At 31.1% G+C, this 26,562-nt stretch overlaps 1 protein-coding gene across 1 annotated transcript in view; it reads left to right on the forward strand.

The window, feature by feature from the left end:
• LOC131846377 (uncharacterized) overlaps positions 1–25,052 on the forward strand; it is a 150,806-nt gene extending 125,754 nt beyond the window's left edge. Inside the window, exons 3-7 of the mRNA XM_059195655.1 lie at positions 15,110–15,298; positions 20,834–21,021; positions 22,013–22,229; positions 22,940–23,168; positions 24,323–25,052. Coding sequence (XP_059051638.1) covers positions 15,110–15,298; positions 20,834–21,021; positions 22,013–22,229; positions 22,940–23,168; positions 24,323–24,800 — 1,301 coding nt within the window. The 3' untranslated portion in view covers positions 24,801–25,052. The remainder of the gene's footprint in view (positions 1–15,109; positions 15,299–20,833; positions 21,022–22,012; positions 22,230–22,939; positions 23,169–24,322) is intronic.
• The last annotated feature ends 1,510 nt before the right edge of the window (positions 25,053–26,562 follow it).

The raw sequence follows: 26,562 nt of genomic DNA on the forward strand, positions 1-26,562 counted from the left end.
AGAAATCAGAATATATTTTTTTTTATACTACTTAGGTGGTAAACTAGCATACGGCCCATCTGATGGTAAACGGTTACCATAGCTTATGGACGCCTGAAACACCAGGGGTGTCACATACGCGTTGCCGACCCTTAAGAAACCTTAATATACTCTTCTTGAAAAACCCCATGCTGTAGTCTCTCGAGAAAACCTCGGCAGGTAGTTCATTCCACAATCTAAGTGTATATATAATACATAGGCTACAAATATCATGCGGATGAAACCGCGAGCACAACAAGTACTATATAATAATAGCTGGGAGATGAAGGGGGAGCTCATCTCCCACCGAAAATTATCATCATCGGCCATCGGCTAACTTGATTGTTTGTCTCTGTGTATGCCCACAATATTTACGACGTGGCGAAACTTACTACAGTTGAATTGCATGTTTTGCTTGCTTAATGTATTTAATTTATGTACTTCAGTTTAAGCTTTAATATATATTCTACAAAATATTTTCAATAAAATTACGGTTCTTTAGATATTTATGTTTAATGTACAAATTATATTCTTGGAAGATTCGGATGTTAACAGTAAATCTAAATTAAGCTATTTGTAATAAGAAATGTGGGCAGAGTTCCATTAGTATATCTTCATGAAGTTACACATAATAATATTTATATACTGCTTTATGATGAATATTACTCAATATTTTCGCAGGATTTGTATATATATATATACATTTACTCATATTACGATTTACATTTACTCTGAATAGCATTTAATTTCGATTTCGTGTATACCTTGCAACATATTTTCGTATTTTATGGATTTGGTCGTTCCATTGCATTAATTAATTTTACTTCATCTATTCCTGTAATTCTTATAAATTCTAAAATTAGGAAGACTTTAATTCTATTGTAGTTGTCAAACTATGTGAAAATTGTAAACGAACGATTACCGTCCCTTCTCTTTGTTGAACTGACATGCGACCGGTCGTGTCGCGTCTGTCCGTCCATACATCCCGTGGGATTCCAATATAATGATTGGCCATTGGCTATTGTAAACTTAGAATTGTACTTTTCCCAAAGGATACTAAAACGTAGAAATACTGCCTTATAAGATTTTAAAATATATTTTGGTTCACTATTTAAGGGTATTTATAAATGTGTTATTATTACAACAAATTATATAATGTAGATCGCTTAGGTGATACATTTTTTATTTTTTTTTTTAAAGGTGCAATAAAAAGTAATAAATTAGATATAAAATAATAATAACAATAAGCGCGAAGATCTACAATATATTATTTTAAATTGCATGAACGTCTTTTTTTATTTCAAATTTGGAATAATCTTCTTTTTAATTTTGGAACGCTTTTTCTACAGTAATTTCATGTGAATAGTTTATGTTTCAGAGTAGGCGTAGTGTAAGATAATGTAGCTGTAAGAGTTTTTATATGTATCAAATTCGATCAATCGAATCTCAAAATCCGGATCTAATAAATAATACTTACCTTTGCCGTCTGACGGGTTAACGCTGCAGTGTATAAAATATGTAACACATTTTTTCTTCCTTGAACCCTAATAAATGTTTTTATAACCTCTGCAACAGGCGACGTATATACTTATAAATACGGAAGGCTACCCATTTGGCGTACGTCGAATACAACCATTTTCCGGGTTACACGAAACACGCTAAAAAACATTTAACGTTGTTAATGAAAAATAATCTCTGTGGCAGTATATTTAAATGCTCGTTGCAATTCCCAACAGTGTTGTAGCGATAAAAGCTAATCAAACCAGTGGGTAATAAAAATATTGTAGTATATATATTGTTAATTTTCAAACGACATTACGTAAATGGATTCTAAAGCAAACTAATATCTAGTAGCACTGGTATGTCATTAATGAAAAAGAAAATATAAAGAAATTAATTTAGTTCTTTCGTAAAAAATATAGTTATATTAAATTTAAATAATAACTTTTATTATACAGAAAGGATTTAATAATAATATATATCTTTGTTATAGCTCAATTGCTAATTTGTTAGTAACATTTTTTTCTAATCTAATGTTGGTATACATATTTTCTTTACTCTTACAATTTTTGTCTAATATGGTCTAATAGATCGGGCATAGAGAAACGGGGACTACCGTTTATAAAAATTTAAATAGTTTTATCATTTTTGTAATATAACGTACGCGTAGAACGACTACGGCGTAGATAGAGAAATACTCGTACATTGTGCCGAGGACATCTTTACGTGGCTATTTCTTAAAAAATAAAAATTTATTATAGCGATGCGTGCAAATTATACTGCTATACGTATATATAGATCAAATGTTCTAGAAAATACTTAGAAATTTATAAAACTTTATGTTCGTTTCATTCACTCGGGTTTGTTTTTACGATGACTATGTAATGAAATAAAATATTAATTCTGTCAATGTTTTATTTTGTTATGTGAATTTTTTAAACCAATATTTTACCGTTCCTTATGAATTTTCAAACAATTTTTTTTATTCAAGGTATGAATGAAAATCGTCATAATTTGCACAACAATTGCTCTTAAATTCGTTACTCACTTTATATTTATGTAGCTAACACTAGTAACACATAACACATATTAGGTTCAAAAAAACATTTAAATTGTGTATAATTTTTATAGTAATTTATACATAAATAGGAGTCATTAATACGGCAAATAATTTCCTAACACTGCTCAATAAGAATTCACAGGAATTTTTGGGAAAACTTCGACGGCAAGCGGAATCCTATTGAGACCTTCTAAAATTAGACGTCCATTTGCAATGTCATATACCTATGTAGGTATGAATATATTTATCTAATTAATTTCTGTAAATTCTGTCTACAATAATATTATTAATCCATATTTAGAGTTAACAATTAATTACAATGATTTGTAATTTTAAATAAATACTATATAAAGAAAATTATAATCTAAAGTAGATATCGTATTTCTTTATTACGTAAATTTTTAATCAGTTCTTTATTATTACTTTTAAAAATCTAGTAACTATATGTATACCTTGATTAAAGTATAATATGTATTTATTAACTCCACACCTAATATATCTTATAACTTTAAATATTAAATGTTAGTTCCTTTTAAACATACAAAGTGATCACAGCACTGTAATAATAAAAATAGGTGAATATACATTAGAATTTAAAAAGAGTTTTAAACTTTTTACATGGCTGTTTATATTTACACACATTACATAAATGAGATATTTACCATGGTAATATTATTACGAGCTCCCGATATGTCAACGCTGTTAAACACGTCTTACTCACGAGTCTCATAAAATTTTAGTTTTAATTATTACTAAGACTATGTATGTAATATTATGTTATCTGTCCTAAGACCAAAAAATCTTCTACGAACTTACTTTAACTATTACCACAGATAAGATACTATTGCAATGTTGCATTACTTTTTTCAAATAAAAATATAATATGTAGTTACGTTAAGTAATATTATATTATCTGTGGTAGTAGTATATATATATATAAAACACGTTTAAAATTTTTATGAATTCTGCAAGAAATTCTACATACAAATTCGAGGCCTATAAAACCAAATACCTAGTAGAGTATGTAAGTGTTTTAAATGTATTATAATTCAAAATTCAGAAGCTGTATCCATGAAACATATTAATTTCCCTAAGGAATATTGTGGGTTGGAAATATGAAAATAGTTTTCGATTCTTGCTTAAAAAACGGATAACGTGACCGCATAGTTTCACAAATACAAACTTATATATAGTTAGAGGTGGTTTGGAAAAGGTGACAATTAATATTAATACATAAAAACATGCTGAGGTAATGCAACATACTCTTGGATACACATGTTTGTATTGTGACCTGACATAAAGTAACCACATAGATTTGACCGATGCCTAAATCGTAAAACCGATAGAACAGGCGATAGACAAATTCCATCATCATATATACAAAAATATATTACTAATCCATCAGAAAACAATCCCAGCTCTTTTACAAAAATGAGCAAACTATTCACGATATGTCAAACTTTTAATTGGAAGGTGAAAAAAAGAGCGGCACTGCGTTTGATGTGTGTTGAAATTTTAATTCGTTTTGTGCGCAACCGCTCTCTGCCTTTTCGCGGCAAATGGATATTATTTTGTTTTTTATTTTAACTCACAGAATGCCTAGATTAGATTTTTCGTCTACAGAATAGGATTTGTATTTTCACTGCTATTTGATCTTGAAATAAAAAGAACGAAAATCATCGAAATAAACGATTTCATTATGGACCGACTTAAAAAATAAATATTTTTAGACTAGTTCACATAATTGTGATACACTATTCAATAATAGGTGATTAAATAGTGAACTAATGTAATCTTTATTTCATCCATTCAATAAAGTATATGAATATAATGAAAAATTAACCAGTTTATTAATGCAACATGGCAAACAACCTTACCTGATTATACCAACATCACGGACATCAGATTATCAGATGACGCTCACGATATCACTCATGCGTTTTCGTTCCCGGTAATTAAGCTTTCATGCCTCTTATCCTCTATTTTACCTCCTTATTTCATTACAACCATAACATAATTTACAAAGCGAGCTGTTTTACGGCTAAAATAAGAGAGACTGAGATACCCACTTAAATGTTTTTTTATAAAGCCTACCTGGTTATTTATGCATAAGTGGGCTACAACCAGAGATGTTATGTATATGAAATTTCGGATACGGATAGGTTTCGGATATAGGAATGATTATTATACCGGATACGGATACGGATGCAGGAATGATATGAAATTATTTCGGATCATCCGTTAGTTTCGGATAATTTCGGTTACGGATATTCATTTTTTAAGGAATTTCAAAAGTAGAATAGAAATATATTATAAAATGGTTACATGATGTGTCTCAATTAGGCTCCGCTCCTATCCGATATTATCCGAAAGTTTTATCTCGGATTCGATTACGGCTACGAATATTTTTTTTATATTGGATATCTGATAGTTTCAGTTACGGTTACGGAGCTCCCTAACATCCCTGGCTACAACCATATAAGTAAGACGTGCAGCCGTCACTAAATCAAACGGCAGAATCTCATTATATATGACATACATATAGTTATAGTGGTGAACTAATTGCAAATTACATGCTTTGATTAACAATTACATGGTGGTTATTAACTAAATATGCAAACTAATACTTCCTGCTTAGACAATCATGTTGTAATCTGTTATTCTCTTGGATGGATGACAGATAGCTATCTGGGTATATATGGGATAGGTTAGCTAACCTATATGGTTAGTTATCTGTTTCATTTATTTATACATATGTATAAAAATTAAGTACTCTGTAAAATCCATTTAAAAAGGTTCCTCCCAGTTCTTCTAATAAAAGTAGATACTTCGCGAGACAAAAATATAAGTGTGAAATATTTCGAATAAAAAACAAAGTGACAACACTGACTTTTTATATGCTACAGTGGTGTGGTAAACGATGTCACTTCAGTTTTCTTCTCTGAACTGAAGCGATTATTGTAACTATATGTGATAGGGGATTTTTTATGTATTATGCCGACCCTATTATATAATAAAATTAATCAAATAGACTTAAACGCATTATGAAAATTGTGATTAAGCGAAAGCATTGTAACGATTCTACATTTTCTTTCGACGGAAAGTAACTTCGCCTGAAATATTATTAGCTTTGGAAAGTATAAGTAAAAACAGAAAGTTTCGCGGGAACCCGACAGCGAAGATCGAACGGCGTTTCGCGTGACCATGAAATTATGAAGACACTGACAGAATGCGCAACAAGGAATGATGATTTTCATTTAGTAATAATGATCTAAGTAAACGCGAGGATATACTTTCTCGTACGCACGACTAAATCTAACAAGATTTAGTAGATAGATGATTAGTAGATTAGATGATTTCTCTACCTACATAGTTCTTTGCGCCAATAATCAACCCGACTTCAGTGCATCCAACGGTCTTTAAAGTTGTGACTTCGATAGTTAAGTTGATAATTAAGTTATATTTTAATGTAAAATACATTAAAATTAAAATATATAATTATACATTAACATGTATTATTGTGAATATTAAAAAGAAAAATAAATTAAAATATTCTTTCTGTGTCTATTTTTGTAGATATAAAAAGTAATAAAAACTTTTTAATTCTTTAAAATACTGAAACACATTATTTATAAAGCAAAATCACGTAAACACAAACTTGTACTTAGAAAAGGGCCGAACAAAAGCGGCCTTTATGGAAAAAAAACGAAATTAGTTTAAAAGGGTCCATGTACTTATATTAAAGATGTATCTCTTTGTCCCACGGGCTGTGAGTATTCTCAATTACATAATTTACTGTATAGAGATCATACAAATAGGGAAAAGATATTCACTTATTTGATTTAAAATACGAGTAACATAAGAATAGTTATGTAAGATAGGAGTAACTAACCAGATGAATTTATTCAGAAATATTATAGGGCTATCTATAAATATCGTCAAACGGTAAGCGCTGCGGTTTGATCGACAAAATATGATATTGTAATATAATATGTGTACATACAGTATATTTATATTATTGGTAAACAATGCCATGTTGCTTTTTTCTCTGTACATCCGTAGCTGGTCTGTGCCAGTGTATAATCAACATTACTCTGTGTCCAACTCTCTTCATTTCCCACGCATCTCATATACTCCCAGTTTAATTACGTTGTGTGTTATATTAAAAATTAAAAAAAAATACTATGTCAATATAATTAGTTGTTGTCATTAAGAAACAATAATTCACTCTGATCCACATTACTGGACGTCAGTCCTTGATGCTGCCCATACATATAGGGGACGGTGACAGTTGTCACTTACTATACGGTTCCTAAATTAAATACAATTCATTTATTTCCTAATTAGGAAGCTCAACATGTTATTATTTTAGTCGCATAAAAAACTTAATATTAAAGAATAAAGGTAAATATACATATATTCATATTTTTCTACATTCGATATTTGGACAGTGTTGCAATTATTATCAACGTAAATGGAATAAAGCATTATAAAATTCCTTTATACATTTATATTAATATACATAACGACTACGTCAATAAAAAAAACATATTATAACACATTTTTGTACAATATATATTTGGTAATTTTGACCAGATTGATATCTGAATTACGTGGATATTGAAGATCCAATATGAGATATACCTATAGGGAAGTTATACTCGTATTCTCGACAATTCAGAACGCATTCGAATACGATTTTGTTTCCAATTCACTCGTTCGTGCAAAGATAGGCAGGGAAAATATAAAATACGAGGTGAACTGAAATATTCGTGTCATAATTAATAATACAATCTTGCCGTTGATGTGATACGGGGAAAATGTATTTATATTTAAAATTATGTGTCGCTCGTACATTTACTCTTTTGCGAGCGTCGTAGCCTAGTAGTTTGTCGTTATAACAGAACTAATCTACCTCTTATTCAGAGAAATCAGCGTCTTTAAGTGTGTTATTAATAGGACAATTTTTTATGTAATAATAAAAAATATCAGGACAATTCACACAGCGCCATCTAGATCCAAATTAAGCTAGCTAAAGCTTGTGTTATGGGTACTACACAACTGATACAAATACATAGATTTTTTTTTCATAAATACATACATATTATACATAGAAAACACCCAGACCGATACAAACAATCATACTCATGATCATTGTGCCGTGCGAGGAATCGAACCCGCGACCATCGGACGTAAAGCGGTGTGCTAGACCGCTAAACCACCGTGGTCGTCAATTATAATTTCCCTTATGTACCAGTATAAATATATTAAGTACCTATATATCCGCCGCCCCGGCCACTTCTGCGTCACAGTTTCCTGTCTTTGAACATTTTTCTATTGATCATAGTATAATGATATGTGGCCTATAGTGGTCCTCAATAAAGGGGCTATATGATTGCTATGAGTTTTAGAAATCGGATCAATATCGTATCGTTTGTCACCCCAAAGATCCAAACTTAGAAACTTTATCTCTTTATAATATTGGTATTTATTTGCAAATAAAGTATTGAATTGAACTCAACATAGAGAAACAGACTGATTTCAAAGGTGTACCTAAAAATTTATTACTGTACTGAATGGTATGGATTAAAAATATATTAATAATGTTTGTATCTATTTCATCAAACAACAGTTAACGGAGTTAGAAAGTTGAAATTTTGAATACCTATATATTTAAATTTTTTTTTTAATATGAGGGTCTAATCACTGTAAGAAAGAATAGGTTCGCATAGACAACGGAATTTGGAATAAACTTTACATGTATGTATATTAACAGAGAATGTTAGCTGTCTTTTAATAGTATTTCTTTATTTATCATTTCAAATAATATAAAAAATACATCGGATGTACTTCTTTTTCACTTAAGTTTTGGGACCAGAATATTACTTTTAGTTATCAGTTTATTTAACACAAATAATATAAAAAGTATACAGTTTGAATGAACTTTTTTTTTCACTTCAAGTTATGGGCCCAGAATTTTACTTTTCGTTATAAAGGTAATTTTATTGGCCATTCGTAGAGTTTCCATTCTCCAACGAAACAGTTTTAACGCTCACTTTTACGCCTGTACTCGTAAAAAAACCAAAGATATACACGTTCAAATAGATAAAATTTTACGCCAGCAAGTCTTGTATAAAATTAATTTTATACTGATACTTAATAAAGTATTGATGGGTTATCGTTAAATTTACTTTTAAATTAAATCTTGATAATAAATTGTTTAGCGGTCGTTTCGATAGGAATGGTAATGTTGCGACCTGCTATCCAATTTTACAATATTATATTACATTATCTATACTAATATTGCAAAGACAAAAATCTATTTATTGTGTTTGTTTCCAAAAGATATACTGACTCAAATATTATTTTAGCTATAGGTAACCTTAAATATTATTTTAAACACTATCAGCAAGTTATGTAGGATAGGTATATTATTGCTATATAATATGTGTTACGTACTTTATAGTGTACGGTATTTAGGATTTGAAACATCTATAAAGTTACTATTTTTATTTTAAAGAACCTAAATTAGTTACAAACTAAGTATTACTACAGATAAGATAATATTACATAGTACCGGATATCAAAACCCGAAGATCCAAACTTACAAACTTTATCTAAAAACTATATCAGTATTTTATAATACATATATATTGTACATAGAAAACACCCAGACTGATACAATCAATCATACTAATGAATACAAATGCCGTGCGAGGAATCGAACCCGCGACCATCGGACGAAAAGCGGGGTGCTAGACCGCTGGATCACAGAGGTCGTCAAGCAAATAAAGTATTGAATTGAATCATTATTACATCAGTATTACTTACATATTCTAGAGGACTGAATAATACTTAGAAATACATAAATACATATTTTGTAATAATATACATAGAAAATAACCTGACCAGTAAGCCACAAAATATTGCATTATGCAGGTATGAGGCCTATAGTTTGCCTATCAATATATCAAATAGTGAGACAGCAAAATTGCTACACATAAATATAAAGCCGGCCAATCGAATATATTCTGGTTATGCAAAGCAAGTTGTGGGCATAGCTTGTATTTATTACTAGAAATACATATCGATCGAATATAGAAGTTACTCCTTTTTTGAAGTCTGTTAAAAATAATAAAACAGGTTTACCATGATTATTTGATTACGAATCTCTGTGTTTTTAACCGATATAATCACAAAAGACTTTTTTTGTCCTATTTCTTTTAATTGAGTATTTCATACCATTTCGTTTATTTAAGACACAACACCGGTAATTTATCTAAAATACAGAAGTATATTTGACTCAGCCAATTGTCAACTAATTTTTGGTGCCATTCTTTTGTTTTAGAATATAAATAAAAAAGTGATATTTTAAAATATACTCTATGTTTACTGTCAGAAATGTTTCTTGAAAATTGATATTCCTAATTGTCAAAATAGCCGACTGACTTTTCCTAATAAACAACGCTGTTTCTTCTGAACCGTGAGCATGATAAATAAAAAGCGGCTCTTAAATAAATTGGCGAGTCCCTTCATTTTGTTGCCTGCTGATTTAGTATGCAAACAATTTTTAACATAATCTTATCTTGTATAAGCAAATTTTTAGTCAAATTGAGTTTTTATAAACACGGTTGATACTATCATTTTAATCAATAAAAAACGATGAAGGTACCAATCAGTCCGTATATTAAAATGATTCCAGATCCACTGCTTATAAGATTGTTCTTTTAGTTTTTTTGTTGTAATGTAATGTAATTATGCTCCGCCTACGATTTTCACGAGCGAGCTATCAGAGGAGGACGATAGGTTTAAGATGAAGTCAGGTTAGTTATCCCATTGTGGTCAAATTACCAGGGATTAACTACAATGATCGACTCGACGGGGTACTATACTAGCAATAGAGCCACTAATCTTCATTACTAACAATCTCCTTCCCCTTGTAATTACTATTTGCAGCCGGTTATGTCCCATAGTTGGACAGATGCCATGCCTGTTATCGATACACAATGTCGTATCAAATGTAGGTAATATTTAATTCAATACTAATACACAAATGCCTAAGGCGTCTGTTTATCTCTGATGAATGCATCTCCATGAAGTTAGAGACCAGCTACATATATTATTATTAGATGTTACTTGAGACTTTGTCTAATTATTGAGCTTTAGTCTAATATACAATCTGAAATTTCTTGACAGCCTTGGTCTAGGTCTAGGTCTAGGTCTACGTATTTATAAAAGAAAAACTAAGTATTTATATCAATTATCTAGTACCAATAACACAAGCTCTGCTTATCGAGGGACTAGATGGCGCTGTGTTAATTGTCCAGGGTTATTATTTATTTAGAGAAATTTCATTACGGTTCATTTAGCCGTTCAGTCCTGAAAAGGTAACAGACAGATACATTCGCATTTAAAACATTAGATGGATGAATGTTAAGATCATGATAATCATAATGACAAACAAACTGGCAATCCACCCGGTAAGTGGCAATCGTTACCTGTTTATATGAACAGTGCGGGGCATAGCACGTGTTCATGTGACAGTATTAATATCGTTCCAATATGATTCTAAAACCGTCATATCTTAGTACCATTTTTATACGCAGTCACGAGAAAAAATATAAGAGGTTATGTCTTAGTCTTCGGAAGTTGAATCATTCATAAGAAATGCCATGAACAGAACTTCCTTAGTCTGCTCATTCTCAGTTCATGTGTGAAACTAACTGAAACAATTTTCTATAATAAAATTGTTGAAAGGATCTTTCACAATGGTTGAAACGGTTTTTTTTTTATTGTGAGTTTTGGGTTATTGTCAATTGCTAGGACCCGTAAGACTGCAACCTCCATAGATCTATTGTGCTCGCCTTTTTTCAAAGCACGCCTTACCTAACCGTCTAGGTTAGGTAAGGCATCCATACTGCACACAAATTGAAGGTTATTCTTAGGAGCGATGGTTTTTATCTCAGGATAGAGTGTGTATACTTTTTAAAAAGATATTTCGTTTATGTATGAGTGGGCTACAACCACGTAGGATGTGTAGTGGCATTTTCACATCTACTTGAAAAAGATTAACAGTGTAAGTAAATTACTTATTTATACCTACATAAATCTAAATTAAATTGTGGATTTATATAAAATACCGTAATTGTAATTTTATATCATTGTAAATAATAATTTATTGATGAAAATTAATAATGAAGGCTACGCACGCCAAATTTAAATATGAAAGATGTATTATCTAGTACAGTTGGTATGGTATTTTTACATTTGAAGATTTATTCGCGACGTTCAAAATTGCCATTGTAAATTTTTAATATCGTATGTCAAAATATTTCTAAAAATTTCGATATTTTCATATCATCGTCTATTCGTGAGTTAAGCCGAGTTGAGCGAACTAGAATGCGGGATCACGAACCCAATTCAGATAGGGAGCAGTATACAGATCGAGATAGCGTCAGTTCGTGACATTCTACAATGTGGATGCGAGGTTTTTTTTAGCAGAAAACGTTGCAGCAATATGTATTTGATAATTTCATGGCTTACGTCAGTGTGATAAAATAATATGTGGCCATAAAAATCAAAATATAAACTGTCCTCCGAGTTAATTTTACAACATGTAATTCGATTTTTCTTAATGAACTAGCTGACCCAGCAAATGTTGTTTTGCCATATAAATTAAAATCACTAAAAAAAATATGGGTTGGTGATACAAGGGTGAAAATTTAGGGTTGTAAGTATTTTTTAATGACACATTATAATAAAAATAAATGTCTTAATAAGAAAAATGTTAGGTGTGGACAACCCTTATCACTTAGGGGTAAGAAAAATAGATATTAGCCTATTCTCAGATCTATTGAATATGGATATGAAATTTCATAAAAATCGATCATGCCATTGCGGAGGCTTATGGTAACTAACATATTATATCATGAGACAAGAGAATTCTTTATATGAGATATTTACAATTTTATTTTATAAATATATTTTTTTACTATAAGCAAGTTCTGAAAATACTTGATACTATGTTGTAACCGTCATCGATATATTAAATCTGTTAAGAAACCCTCTCCTATTGCCATTCTTGAAGACTTGTCTTGTCTAAGGCTTAGATTGTATCCCTTTGAGCTTATGGTAGAATATGAACATTGAGATTTGGAACGCAGAAAATATACTATATAGACTAATAGTGTATCCCTTTTGATAGCGGTTAAACAACTTAATAAAAATATGAAATATTCCGTCTATATTACAGGCGGCTATTCAAGGAAAATTATACTTTTTGATAAGAAAAAGGAATTAACAATTAGCTAATCCCAATATCTCAAGAATATAAAATTCAATTAACACAAAACCCAGTGGAGCCGGTTGCCAAGGCTTGTTTCCACAATAATCACTCGGAATTCTAATAAACTCCTAAAAAGACTTGTCACGTAGAAAAGATTTGAGTGGAGAGTATTTTAACGAAATAAATTCTGTGCCAATGTAACTTGAAAGTGGCGGAAAATTGAAACGGTTAATCATATACAATAAGGTTTTATGTAATGTAATTAAAAGTAACTCATTGATTTAGAACTATAAAATAATAACATGAAACGTAGGTCCTGGTACGTGGAAAACTTATTGCATGAAATAAAGAGATCAGATGTCTTTATCAAAGTTCTTCTGTATTTCAGTTATACCGCAGGGTTTCTCCAGGACTAATCTTAAGAACCGGACGGAAAACCTAAAATGACAGTATTGTAAATAACTATATGTTGATATTTAGACTAATACTTCCGCATTGATAAAATGCGGAAGTATGGCTGTTTTTTTTAAATCATTTACCATTTAACGTTAACGTAACTAAAGGTTTGATCTAACGTAAACGAAACTGCCGATTACCCATATATAATCCTACTGTTGAAACTGCTAATCGTTCTAAATATACACGAGGTTGTAAATAAAGCCTTAATAGTTAAATGGCCCTTTACACTTTTGATTAAACTAAACAGACGACAGGTGATTGCTGTTCTCATTAATTTAAGTGTCGCCTCTTCGGAATTATAATAGTCTCTTACCAAGAGAGTTGTTATAGCCACGTTAGATATCCAGTATTGTCAGAGAAGTGAATATGACTTTTAAATGTTTTTCCTGTGAAATAGTGACGAAGTGATACGTGTTTTAAAATTAGAAATAGTATACGTACTGTTCATTATTGACAGAGTAAAATATTCTTTGTAATTACGTAATAAGAGTATATAATGTATCGTCACTCTACAGGCGAAGCACATTATATCAATGTAGGAGAAAGAAAACTTTATATAAAATCTTATATTAAACTGCTTGAGCAGCTTAGAGTAGTAGACAAAAAGCTCGCCGTTTTGAGAGGCGATCCGAAGCCAGTAGGATAATATAAAGCTGTTATAAAAATTATTGTTACAATTACCTACTACCAAATGTTATAAATCAAATTTGAAAAGTCCTACAAAAGATATCTTAGACTATGCAGATAGATTGTAAAAAACATCTAAATATGATAAAGAGACAAATAGAAAAATATGATAGTTTCGGAACATTATATTATATCTCTATAATATATTATAATGAATAACTTATGAGCAGTCAGATCTTACAACATTCTTGTCTAACTGTAAAAATATGGAAATAGAAGTGGTAGCTATAATTGTAACTACAACTTTTATCTTCGATAATGCCTAAAAAGATATTTGAGAAATTTGAGAAAATTTCAAATTCCACATGTCTGCTTTGTCAACTCTAGAGCCAGATATACGATCAGTATTCACTTTATACGTGGAACAAAGTGAATTCTTCTCTCTGGTATGCTTATACGTCAATGTAAAATATTAAATACTCTCAACATATACACAATTTTATCAAACGGCGTTATTCAGCGCGCGTAGAATTTTACAATGGGGTAATGAATTATAAAAATTTCGTCAATCTGGAAAGAAAAATATTTTTATCTTTAAACCGAAATACATCAAACTGCGCATTACTGTTTTACGGAAGAAAAATGTAAAAATATGTAAAGCAAGAGGTTAATATGGTCTATCAATTTCTAAACGTTACTTGCAATTTTATTCCAACCGACATTATAATTTCATCATTATCCACCAAATGTGAGGGTAGCAGTTACAAAATACGAGTCGTTTGTTATGCATCTCGCCGAGCATACAATTTCTCTGCGAAATACAAATAGATTCATCAGCCGTGATCTCAGTGCATTATAATAATAGCAAATCATATTGGTCACCTCAACATAGTGTTGGATTGATATCAAAATGGAACAGTTATGCGTATTTAACATTTCCACGTGGGTATTACTGGGATTCCTTTTTTTTACCATCTTTTTTTAACTATTTTAAGGTCTGGGTCATCGTTAGATTTAGACTATTACCGTAATAGCATACCATAATATCTGAATCTAGCTTAAAGTGATAATTGTTAAAATGTAGACTGGAGTAATAAAAATATCTTTCTTCACCTCAAATTGCAGCCAGGAGAATAAACAGAATATTTGTATTGTTTCAGAGCGCCTCAACGTACTCTACGAACGCAATTGGACACGTTTAGTACACGAACAACTGAGAAAATTCGAGACCTCGATAGTAGCGGCTGCGAGACAATCCTCCGAAACACAACCTCCCGAACTAGCTTTAGACTCCAAATGGACCTTCTCAGGATCTATCATATATTGCATCACGTTGATTACAACTATAGGTGAGTAATAAATTAATTCCAATCTACTTTCCCTTGTGTATTCACAAAATGGTGGACAAAAAACTAGTGAATCGAATGTGTTGAATTTTGATTTGACGAAACACTAAAATTACTCAGTTTTAGGTAATCATATATATAAAATTCTCGAGTCACAATGTTAGTTACCAAACTCCTTCAAAACAGCCTGGTTAAATTTTATGAAACTTTATGTGCAAATTCAGTAAGTCTGCGAATCAACTACTATCTATGTTTCATATCTCTAAGTTATAAGGGTTGTCCACCCTTAACATTTTTGTTTTATTTTTATATTTTTTTTATTATGTCGCATTAAAAAATACATGCAACCCCAAATTTTCACCCTTCTATTTTTTAATAGCGATTTTAATTTGTCTAGCAAAACAACGTTTGAGGAGTAAGCTGGTTATTTATGAAATCATTACATATTTTTCAATATAATGAAATTAAAAAGCTAATGTTTCAAAGGAGCAAGGGAAAATTTGAATCCTTTCGCAGCAAGACATTGAGACTGAAATTTTACGCCTGACAATGCTTCGTTACCTTCCTTACCTTTGATACTGAGGACTTGACGTTTACTGACCTTTATATAAGATTGTGGGTACCTGTATCCTTACCTGTATCCTCAAAACTTCTATTGTATTTTCAGTTGTCATGTGGATAAGATGTTCCCTTATATATATTATCTGTCAATATATATGAAATCCTTTAAGTGAAAATAAATTTTGAAAATATGTCCAATGATAGCAGAAAATACAATGTATTCATTATCCAATAATTCCATCTATACTGTGACGGTTCGCTTAGTACTCATTTTAGTTTTACGTCATATTTTGCATAAAATGGGCGATAAAAGGAAATAACAAGAAAAATGTACATATTAAAAATATTCACTTCAAAAATTATACATACATAGAATAAATTAGCATATATTCCGTTATTTAATTGACAAAATAATTGTAGTAGAAACATCGTCTTATTTGATAAATAAAATACATAAAATAAGTTAGATGTAAAATAGTACAAAATACTAAATAAAATCAATATTGTGTATTTAGCTCTCAACACCAGAAAAAGGATAGTTCGCTATAACTATCTATAGATATTACATGTGTGTCAAAATAAAGCCATTAAAAACTGTTAAATGCATATATGTAAACATGTTTACTAGTAGAAAAGACAATAGGGCGGCATCCTTTTGTGTTCGTCAAAAAGAAGGCCGACAAACACACTATCGACAGATATTACACGTGTGTTAAAAACAAAACCATTAAGAACTGTTAAATATTTTTCTGTAAACATATTTACTAGCAAATAGGACAATAGAACGGCATCCTTTGTGTTTAACAAAAGAAAGCCGACAAATATATAGGATGTTCCAATTTACTACATTGTAAGAGATCATGATTTAAATAGATAAATAGAAAACGACTTCTAAGGAATTAATTGTATTAAAACATTAGTTCAGGTTTTGATAATAGAAAGGAATTTATTAGAATCTTATAAAAACACAGTATGTAAAATAATATTATCAACAGAATGAGTGTTTATTTATGAATACTAACGTTTATCTAATTATAATTAGTTATTGATTATTTATTAAATAAATTATAAATAAAAATTTTAATTTTTATTACAGATTTTAATATTGATTACATATTATATATATGTTTGCAATTTATTATGATGTTGTATCAGCATTAAATTAATAAATTAAGTAATTATAATATGCAAACGCGGTAAATGGTTATTTATAATTTATATAGGAAAAATATTTGAAAAGCAAAATAAAATTTAGGATAAAGAAAAGTGATACAAAATAAATTTAAAAATCACCTGTATAATTAGTGTGAACTGCATAAGAACGAAGTTCTCACGTTGAGTTATGTTTAGATATATATATATTTGGCAAAACCAAAATTGGTAGAATTGTGAGGAAGGACGAAGAAATCGGAATTTGAGTTAGTCGATGGCGAGCATCCGTAGGTGTAACAAGTGTATATTTAATTCTTTTACTATTCGTAAATAATGAGATTTTAGTAAGTGATTTTAATATTTTTAATATCCGTTCTTGTCAACATATTGGTAAGTCATTTTAATTCTTTCACTTTATTTATTGTGCTCATAATATACTGTATGTCTGTCATCATTTGACTGTATTATTGGGATATTTTAGATAAACTGCCAAGTTAATTAGGAAATGTACATGTGTTTATTTATTTTATGATTTGCGTGGAATTAATATGTTGACGAATACATTGATTTAGTTTAATTACTTATAATATAAAATTTAACGAGCATGGTTTATTTGTGTCTTTCTTATATTACGATAATAGTCTCAATTTGTATCTAAATCTGAGTTATATTGATTTATTTTCTTTAGTTAGGTTGAAAGGTTAGGAGTTTAATATTAAATGTGTATATTTACTCGTTAGATGCTAATGAATTTAATTGTGTCCTTTAACAGTTGTTGATAACTCTAATATTTTATATGAGAATTATGTATATTAATAATAAATTTACTACGACTAAGCTAAAAGTAAATTAAGGAAGTTATAGTAAAACCCTATTGTACTTATAATGATGGCTAATAATAGTTCAGTTACTTTATCAAAATTAAATATTTCATTTACTTATTTCAACTATTTATTACTTATTTCAAATATTTCATTATTCACACTAAATGTCTTGCTGTGTGGTGTTCTTTGTTTGGGATAGTAAATTACGTTTACTATTTCGAATATATAGATATTGCATGGTTAATATTTAGTACATGTCTACATTACATTACACGGAAGATGTAGTGAGAGGAAGATCTTTGAGTCTTATATATATATTTTGCTGAAGGCTTTATTAGAAGGAGGCAAATGTTTGTATCGATGAATAAACTATTGAAGTAACATTTTCCAATAATTTATGATGATCAAATGTGAACCGTAAATCTCTATGGAGACTTTAGCAAGTAAGTGAAGTTTATAATAAATAGGTTGTGGAAGTTTTTATCAGGAGGAGAGAGAGGCTCAGATCGATGAATCTATGATGAAGTCACATGTTCCATCATTGAGGAGAGATGAGTCAAAGCTCGCAATGAAGGTTTTAGACCACGATCCCTGTGGAGATTTCTACAACCAGTAGGGACTTAACTTAGTTGATAACACTGTGGTTATCTAGGACACACACCCTAAGTTTTACCGTATGCATGTTGTATGGCTAGTGTATCAATATAGCGATATGTTGCTACTCTGGATATGCAGCATTGTGTGGGTAAAGTTTAGGATGCATTACATTTATTATATTACAACTTATTATACACTGCACAAATTAAATAGATAATTAATAGACGAATTAACCCATACAAAGATTATATACATTCCACAAAATATGTCGCTTGGGGGGGTTCTGGTTACTGAAGGCTTCACTGGAAGGAGGAAAATACTTGTATCGATGATTGAACTATTGAAGTGACATTTTCCAATAGTTTTTGATGATATATTATGATCCGTAAATCTCTATGGAGGCTTTAGTAAGGAAATATAATTTCTGTAATAGTTGTGGAAGTTTTTATCAGGAGGAGAGAGAGGCTCAGTTCGATGAATCTATGATGAAGTCACATGTTCCATCATTTGAGGAGAGATGAGTCAAAGCTCGCAATGAAGGTTTTAGACCACGATCCCTGTGGAGATTTCTACAACCAATAGGGACTTCTGTTTAGTTGATAACTGAGTGGTTATCTAGGACACACACCCTAAGTTTTACCGTATGCATGTTGTATGGCTGGTGTATCACTATAGAGATATGTTGCTACTCTGGATATGCAGCATTGTGTGGGTAAAGTTTAGGACGCATTACATTTATTATATTACAACTTATTACACACTGCACAAATTAAATAAGTAATTAATAGACGAATTAACTATTGAATATTGTTTATATGAACCAGCTGAAGCAGTAGCAATTCGGTTCAGTATAACTTCCTTATAAATATAGAGATGTCTTTTACATTCTATAAATAGTGGAACTATCAAATTAATACAGAATTATCATATTGAATTTATACGAATGCAACTATTAAAATACATCACATTGAAATTAGTAATGTTAAGTGCACTTATCTTTTCTATTGAATATATTCTACATGAGTAATGATTAGGGTTGTAATAAATTACGTTAACTATTAGGTGAAGATATGGATATTAAACAGTTAAGTGAAAATATATGTAATTGTGAATATTGTAGGGATTGGGGGGTTTATTAGTTGGGAATGGGAGGTTACCAGAAGTAGTGAAGGTGAGTGTTAATGCATTCTAAAAGGTACCTTTAAACCTACACCCGTGTCACAAGTCTCGGGCGCTATTTGGGGTGCCCTCCCTGAACCATCTGTGACCGGCATCAGTACCTTTGTCGTCATCATAATCAGGAGTAATAATATAACTTTTGAAATTGTGATGAACCTTGCTTAACCTAACCTTCATAAATAGCTGCACTGTCAGATTATATTATAGATTTATGACATTGAAATTATGCGAATTAAAATTCCATTATATTGGAATTATTAATATTACAGGTATTCAATCTTTCCGATCTAGCATATTCTATGTAATCGTATAATCTAGTAGTTAGGTAAGGTAGTGAATAATAGGAGTAGAAATAGTATTACAAATAGTATTTTAGGAACCTAGACCTTTATTTTATTATCAACTCTCATTGGTCTTACGATCTCTATTAACGAATATATTTATTATAATCCACATTGCTACTTAATTAAAATAATCAACTATATACCTTATATTACAATTATTATTTATTCCTTATACTCTGTATAATAATTTGTATTATTTAGATTGTACTTAATTATGCAAATATTACTCCTTCATATACCAATCAAAGAATCTATAGTTACTACATACACAACGGGTCCACCGATACTAGACGATCACAATAATTTATTTATATGGCCAAATGATTAAAGATTAAGTGTTCCATCGTTATATGATCTTATATTTAGATTCCTCTTATATTTAGAGAGGGTAGTTTAGTTGATTTTATTAGGCAAGGGGGGGAACGTTACAATACCCTTCATCCATATAGCACCTATATATCTCTCTAGTATGATATCGTATATCAGACAATGTATATCTTGTAATCATGTATCATTTATATATTATTAGCTGAGCCAAATAAAAAAAAGAATCTCACTCTAAAAAGTCAAAGTAAACGGTTTCATCGTTCTGGCTTCAATAATGATGAATTTTCAAACAAACTTTCAGCCCTATTTCATTTAATGGGGGAATATTTACAAACTTTGAATGTCATATTTTTTATATTTAATCAACAGCTTTTAGCTTAAAAACTGACGATACTATTAAACAACCTTTCGTCTCCCCTTCAACCACTTACGCGTGTATCAAATTTCATTAAGTTTGATGTGAAAGAGCGACAGACAGACAAAGTTACATTCGCGTTTAAAATATTAGTAAGGATTGTCATATAGTAAACCCTAATTATGTACCCTAATTACAGGTTACGGTAATGTGTCACCAAGAACAGCAGCCGGAAGAGCAGCAACAGTGGCATATGCAGCGGCTGGTGTCCCTTTGACATTAGCATGTCTAGCTGGTTTAGGGGCATCATTGGCCAAACTCGCCAGATTATTGTGGTTGAGGACTACGAAGAGAAAAATTCCAAACTCCTGGAGAAAAGATGGCGAGGTACCTAACTTATTTTTTTTTAATTGTCCTACTATAATTTAGTACATTCCTAGTAATAAAATTAGCCCCTAACTAAGCAGAGATTGTAACATGGATACTCGTCATTATGATTTTCGTCGTGTTATTTTAAAAAAAATTGCCATTCCATCAGTCAATGTATTGACAATTTATGTTTCGGCATTGATGTTGAATAGCTTTAGTTATAAATTATATATCAAAGTATGGCGTGATGTTGATATATAAATATAATATCTCACATCACGGTGTATGTCACCTTTCACATAGTTTGATAGATTACAACTACAAACGTTGAGTTAACGTCAGACCCCCATTCTGACTCGCTGATAATATGACGATGATATTTATTAAAAACGCACTGATTTTTTTTTCCTGCAGTATGGGTCCATATTTAAATTCCCTTTATTTACAATTTCTACCTTCAATCACTATTTATGACATATAAAAATTATATTGTATGTGATTAAAGGTTGAAATTGTACAAAAACATCTGCGTAGGGACTTCTGTCTCACCTATTTAATAGAAATATGTCGTGGTATATAATATGGCAGTAAGATTACGAGGTATTATTATACAAGATTATAAGAACGTAATTTCCGTTGTTTATGTTTAGGAACCGTAGCCACTTGCGTCCAAACGAATCTTCTGATTGTTTACTGTTGCAGTTACGCAAATTCAAATGTAAGAATATTGACATTTACATATGATTTGATGAATAAATACCATTCTAAAAATATTTTTCGATAATTTATTTAATGTCAAAGTTACGTAAACTAGTTGTTGTTGTACTCATAAAAAGACCGGGTTGAAAACCAGCAGCGTGCAAAAGTATCCTGTTGGCATATGCTGTGCCAGGTTCTTTTGCCGTCGTATATTAAACGTGTTTCTTTCATGTAATTTAATTGGCAGCAATAAATTATTCTTATTCTATAATTATCATTATGATATTAAGTTATAATTCTACTATCACAGGAAAATCACCTGCAACTCCACGAACAACAGCGACTGCTGCCACAACCAGCGGAGCATAATCAGTACACATCATTTCCACCACGGACTCATCGCTCACCGGGCACGGTCAGAGCCAGGGCTGGTGAAAGAGGTCAATATTCGCAAGTATTTGAGAAGGCGCCTACGAGTCCTAGAGCAGCGACGCTAGGTCGCATCAAGCGCAGTGCCTTGGCTGATGGTGAGCTTATTTGCCTATAAACCTTCCTGAGTGACCAGTCTACTCTGAGATCTAATCGGTTCTAAACGATTTCAAACTAATACAGTGCTGCACTATTTTTATTAAATATTGAACATTATTCAATTACCAAGAAATATTAGTTTTCAGAATAGATTGTCAGGTTGACGCTTTTTCTTTTCATGTTGAATCTGCACAGATTCTCTACTGAGTACATTCGTTGCACGTAGACGCGTCTCTATACCGAAATGAAAACGCACCAAACCAGTCAGATAGATAGCAGAGATATAAAAAAAAAAGTAAGACTTCGTACGAAAATGATGAAAGACGTAAATTACCCATGTAATATTGTTATAATACAAATACAAAGAGGATTATTCATAAATCGTTAATTTATTAATAGCCTTAATAACACAGAGATCTTAATCAGGCTCAGAATGTATTACATATAATTATCAATTAGAATCCGAATATCGTATAATAAGATACTCGTGTCTACATATTGCGTCTAATTATTAATTCCATGTAACAAAATTAAAGGATATTTTCTTAATTATTTCATACAGAGCAGATTTATATAAGTATAACCATCAAATTGGAAATTGTACAAGTACATCAGTGTTCGCTTCTTTGCTATGCTTGTGAAGTCTAAAATCATTAAATAGCAATTAAGCTGTATTACATTAATTTTGAAAGAAGCTACGTATTTACAGAGCCACATACATCATCAGCTTTACAAACGCAGACATTAGACCGGAAGAAAACTATGAGCAGTATGAAGTGCCTGGCCACAGTTCATGGTCCGGGTCGAGGAAGAGGTAGGGGGACCATTCAAAGACCGAGAGGGCCAGTTATAGAACAACTAATTGCTGAAGAGTGTGGCGAACTACCTATGAACAGGAGTCAAGATGATTTAGACGATTCAGAGGATCCCGATGAAGCGTAAGCTTTTTATTTATCATTGGTTGTCGATCTAAGTTAAAATCACACGCACTACTATTGCAAATTAACTCTCAGGCTTGAATATCGGTGTAGTCATATTTAATTTTTTTTTAAATAACTCGAATTTGTATTCTATTTTGTGGCGCTTGATATTCGTTGTCTACTTACAGATGACAAAAGTTAATTATCCTAATTAAATATAATTTCTCATCGTCGTGCGAAAGTAAAATGAGTACGTTTAATAAAATGTAATAAAGCTTATAATTCTTCATACCTCGCTACATACACAAGTACAAATATGATAAAAAAATCCAGCCTTTATTGTTAGATACTTTTTAGTGAACGACTGCTACAAGAGAAATTATAACAATCTAGGTTACCGTACTACCATAATCTATATATATATTTACTGTACAATAGCGTAATTGTGAATTAAGATTGTTATTACTTTTACGTATAAGTTAAGCAAGTATAATTATCTTATAACATATTTATTTTGTTTTGAAATATATTTATAATAATAATGTTACATAAACTCACGTGTTACAATAGATCCATTCCCAAGACGTATTATTATAATCACGTAGACAGTAGTCATTATTTCGTTTCAGAAGAAAAAGTAATGTATTGTATATTGTAAATTGAATAAGTGCTTTTAAGATGATCCGCTTTTACGGAGAGTGTTTGAGACACTCCATTTTTCCTTAACATATTGTATATGTTTCAGGCAAAGGCTAAAAGAATATAAAGCCCTAAGGATATATTTTATTTGTTAAAAGACGTAATTTTTATTTCCTACGACCAACCCGCCACGCCGCGGTTTCTCACTATGTATTAATGTTTAGTTTTGTGGCACTAAAATGCAACTATACTAATAGTCACGCCTCCTATATGTTTATAATCAGTATAATAATTTTTGACTTTATGCTTAAAAAATAGTTATAAAATTATTTAATATTAGTTAATGAATCAATTTGCCGAGAGATGACGTTCGACCACTTCCACGTTGGAATCAAATATACACTGTAAAATTTAGGCATGTCAGATGTTGCCTTCACCACAATATAGACAATCGACATTGCCTCTGACCACCCACAAGGTATATTTTCTGCTATTTAGTTATATTTGTTAAATTTATTGTATTTGATTTACAGAATATGTCCACACGATACACCATCACGAGTGCCTTTGATTTGGAATGAAGATAACCACAAAAATAAGAGCTGTGCCGTGCCTAGCAGCAGTGCTTCCACTAGCGTCCAGCATCACATAAATCATAGCGCCGAACACTGTCATATACCAGTCGGCATTGTGTTATTCCTGCTCCTAGGGTACATCTGCGTAGGCGCAGCTATCTTTTCCGCTTGGGAGAACTGGAGTTTCTTAGATGCTGCCTATTTCTGTTTCATAGCTTTAGCAACTATTGGTTTTGGAGATTTTGTGCCTACCAGTTTCTTAACTTCAAAGCAAAGTACAGAAACCTCAAAAAGTGAATACATACAAATGATTGCGTGCTGCGCATATTTGGTTTTTGGACTAATTTTAATTGCAATGTCATTTAGTTTACTTCAAGATGAGGTAGTTGCTCGGTGTTCGCAGTTAGCTAACAGCTTAGGCCTGTCGCGTCAATGACAATACGAGAAAAGCGATTGTAGCTCCACAGATAATCATTTGAGGATGTTATGATCGTTATTGTAGGGAGCTTTCATTTGGGTCCAAGTAATTCTTTTCATATTGGATCCTTTTCTTGTATTTCTCACTATTGCAATTGTATTTCATATTATCATTGTATCATACGAATTTATTTTCTCAATTCAACTAAATTAATTTGAAGAGGGTGTTTGGAATTTTTACGGAATTTGTACTCAAAATTATAATGAAGTTTGTGATGTAAATAATGTATAAAATCTATTTATAAAAGCAAGGCTGAAATTGTAATAAAACAATAAAATTGTGTTGATACTTGATACATTTTTTATTTTAACATTCCGTTGCCTTTTCTATTAAATTCAAACGAATTTTTCCTGTCTTTTTTATGTCATATAAGATAATTCTATGTCATACGAAGTAGTACAACATAAATTGATAACAAATGAATCAGTCCAATAACAAAACCCGAATTCGAGTCCGAACATTGGAAGGGTTAAAATAATTTTGCGGACATTACATGGGTTAACTGGTCAACTACAGAGCCTGATTCCTTTAAAAAGCCCAGTAGGATTATGTGGGGGTGGACAAGGGCGAGTAGCCCTGAATTACGGCGTTGCCCGAAACACATGTTTGGGTAAATTATTCGTTTGGGTTCGGCCCATGTATCGGCTTTGATCCACACGGGTCCAAGAGTGCTAAGAAGAATGTTTTTAATGCAGTTGTATGAAATTTCTTAAAATTTTTAAGAAAATAATATATCAGGTGTTACCCCATGTCTCATACAATCTATCGTCATATTAAATTAATTAAGATCTGATCAGCTGTTTAACCTTGAAACGTGAAAGGCAGATATAATTTATAATATTAGTTTGGAATATGTTAATAATAGTTGGAATAGTTACTTTGATATATATTTATACCTATACTTTTTATATGCAACAAATTTTTAAAAATCTTGTTCTAGTCATATATACTGACATAGTAAATTCTGTGTTATGTTAATTTATACAGATAGTTCTAATCATTATAAGCTGACTCAAATAGGCATCAGTTTCTGTTAAAAAACACTGCGGTGAAAGAAACAGAGATAAAAATAATTAACAGGGCGCCTCCGACCACGTGGGAATAAATTTTTCTTTCTTTGATGATACATTATGGGTCTCAGTGGTTTAGTGGTTTACTACCGAGGCCCACCGTGCTTTAGCACACCGCCTTACTTCATAATCGCAGGATCAAAAATTTGCATGTTTTTTGTATTGGTCTGGGTCTTTTCTACGTATATTATATATATAGATAAAAAAATATTTACTTAAATACTTATCACCCATAACACAAAATCTGCTTAGCTTGGGACTAGATGGCGCTGTGTGAACTGTTCTAGATAACGATTATGTTATTATGTATATATTTACGAAAAAAAATTTCAGTATTTCTGTCAGTTATATAGTTCTAATTTCATTCGTACTAATTTCAGCTACAGCAGAACAGCATAATCATGGCGTTGTAAATAAATACGTTGAGTCATGTCGCTCCAATCGCTCCAAACAAAGTACTTCGAAACTAGTTTGAGAATTCCGAAATATTACGGCACCGTTGCCCACCTGTTCCTTGCGACTTCACGACGCAAACTTAATATAACTTTTGAATGCAACCTTTAGTGGCGAAGTTCTATCACGGAACTGAATAAAGATTGTCATGATTCATGCGCTGACAATGTGGGTAGTTTCTATAAATTGAACCGGAA

The sequence above is a fragment of the Achroia grisella genome, unplaced genomic scaffold, assembly GCF_030625045.1.
Source record: "Achroia grisella isolate CSIRO2021 unplaced genomic scaffold, CSIRO_AGI_Agris_v1 utg109, whole genome shotgun sequence".
Lineage (NCBI taxonomy): Eukaryota > Metazoa > Arthropoda > Insecta > Lepidoptera > Pyralidae > Achroia > Achroia grisella.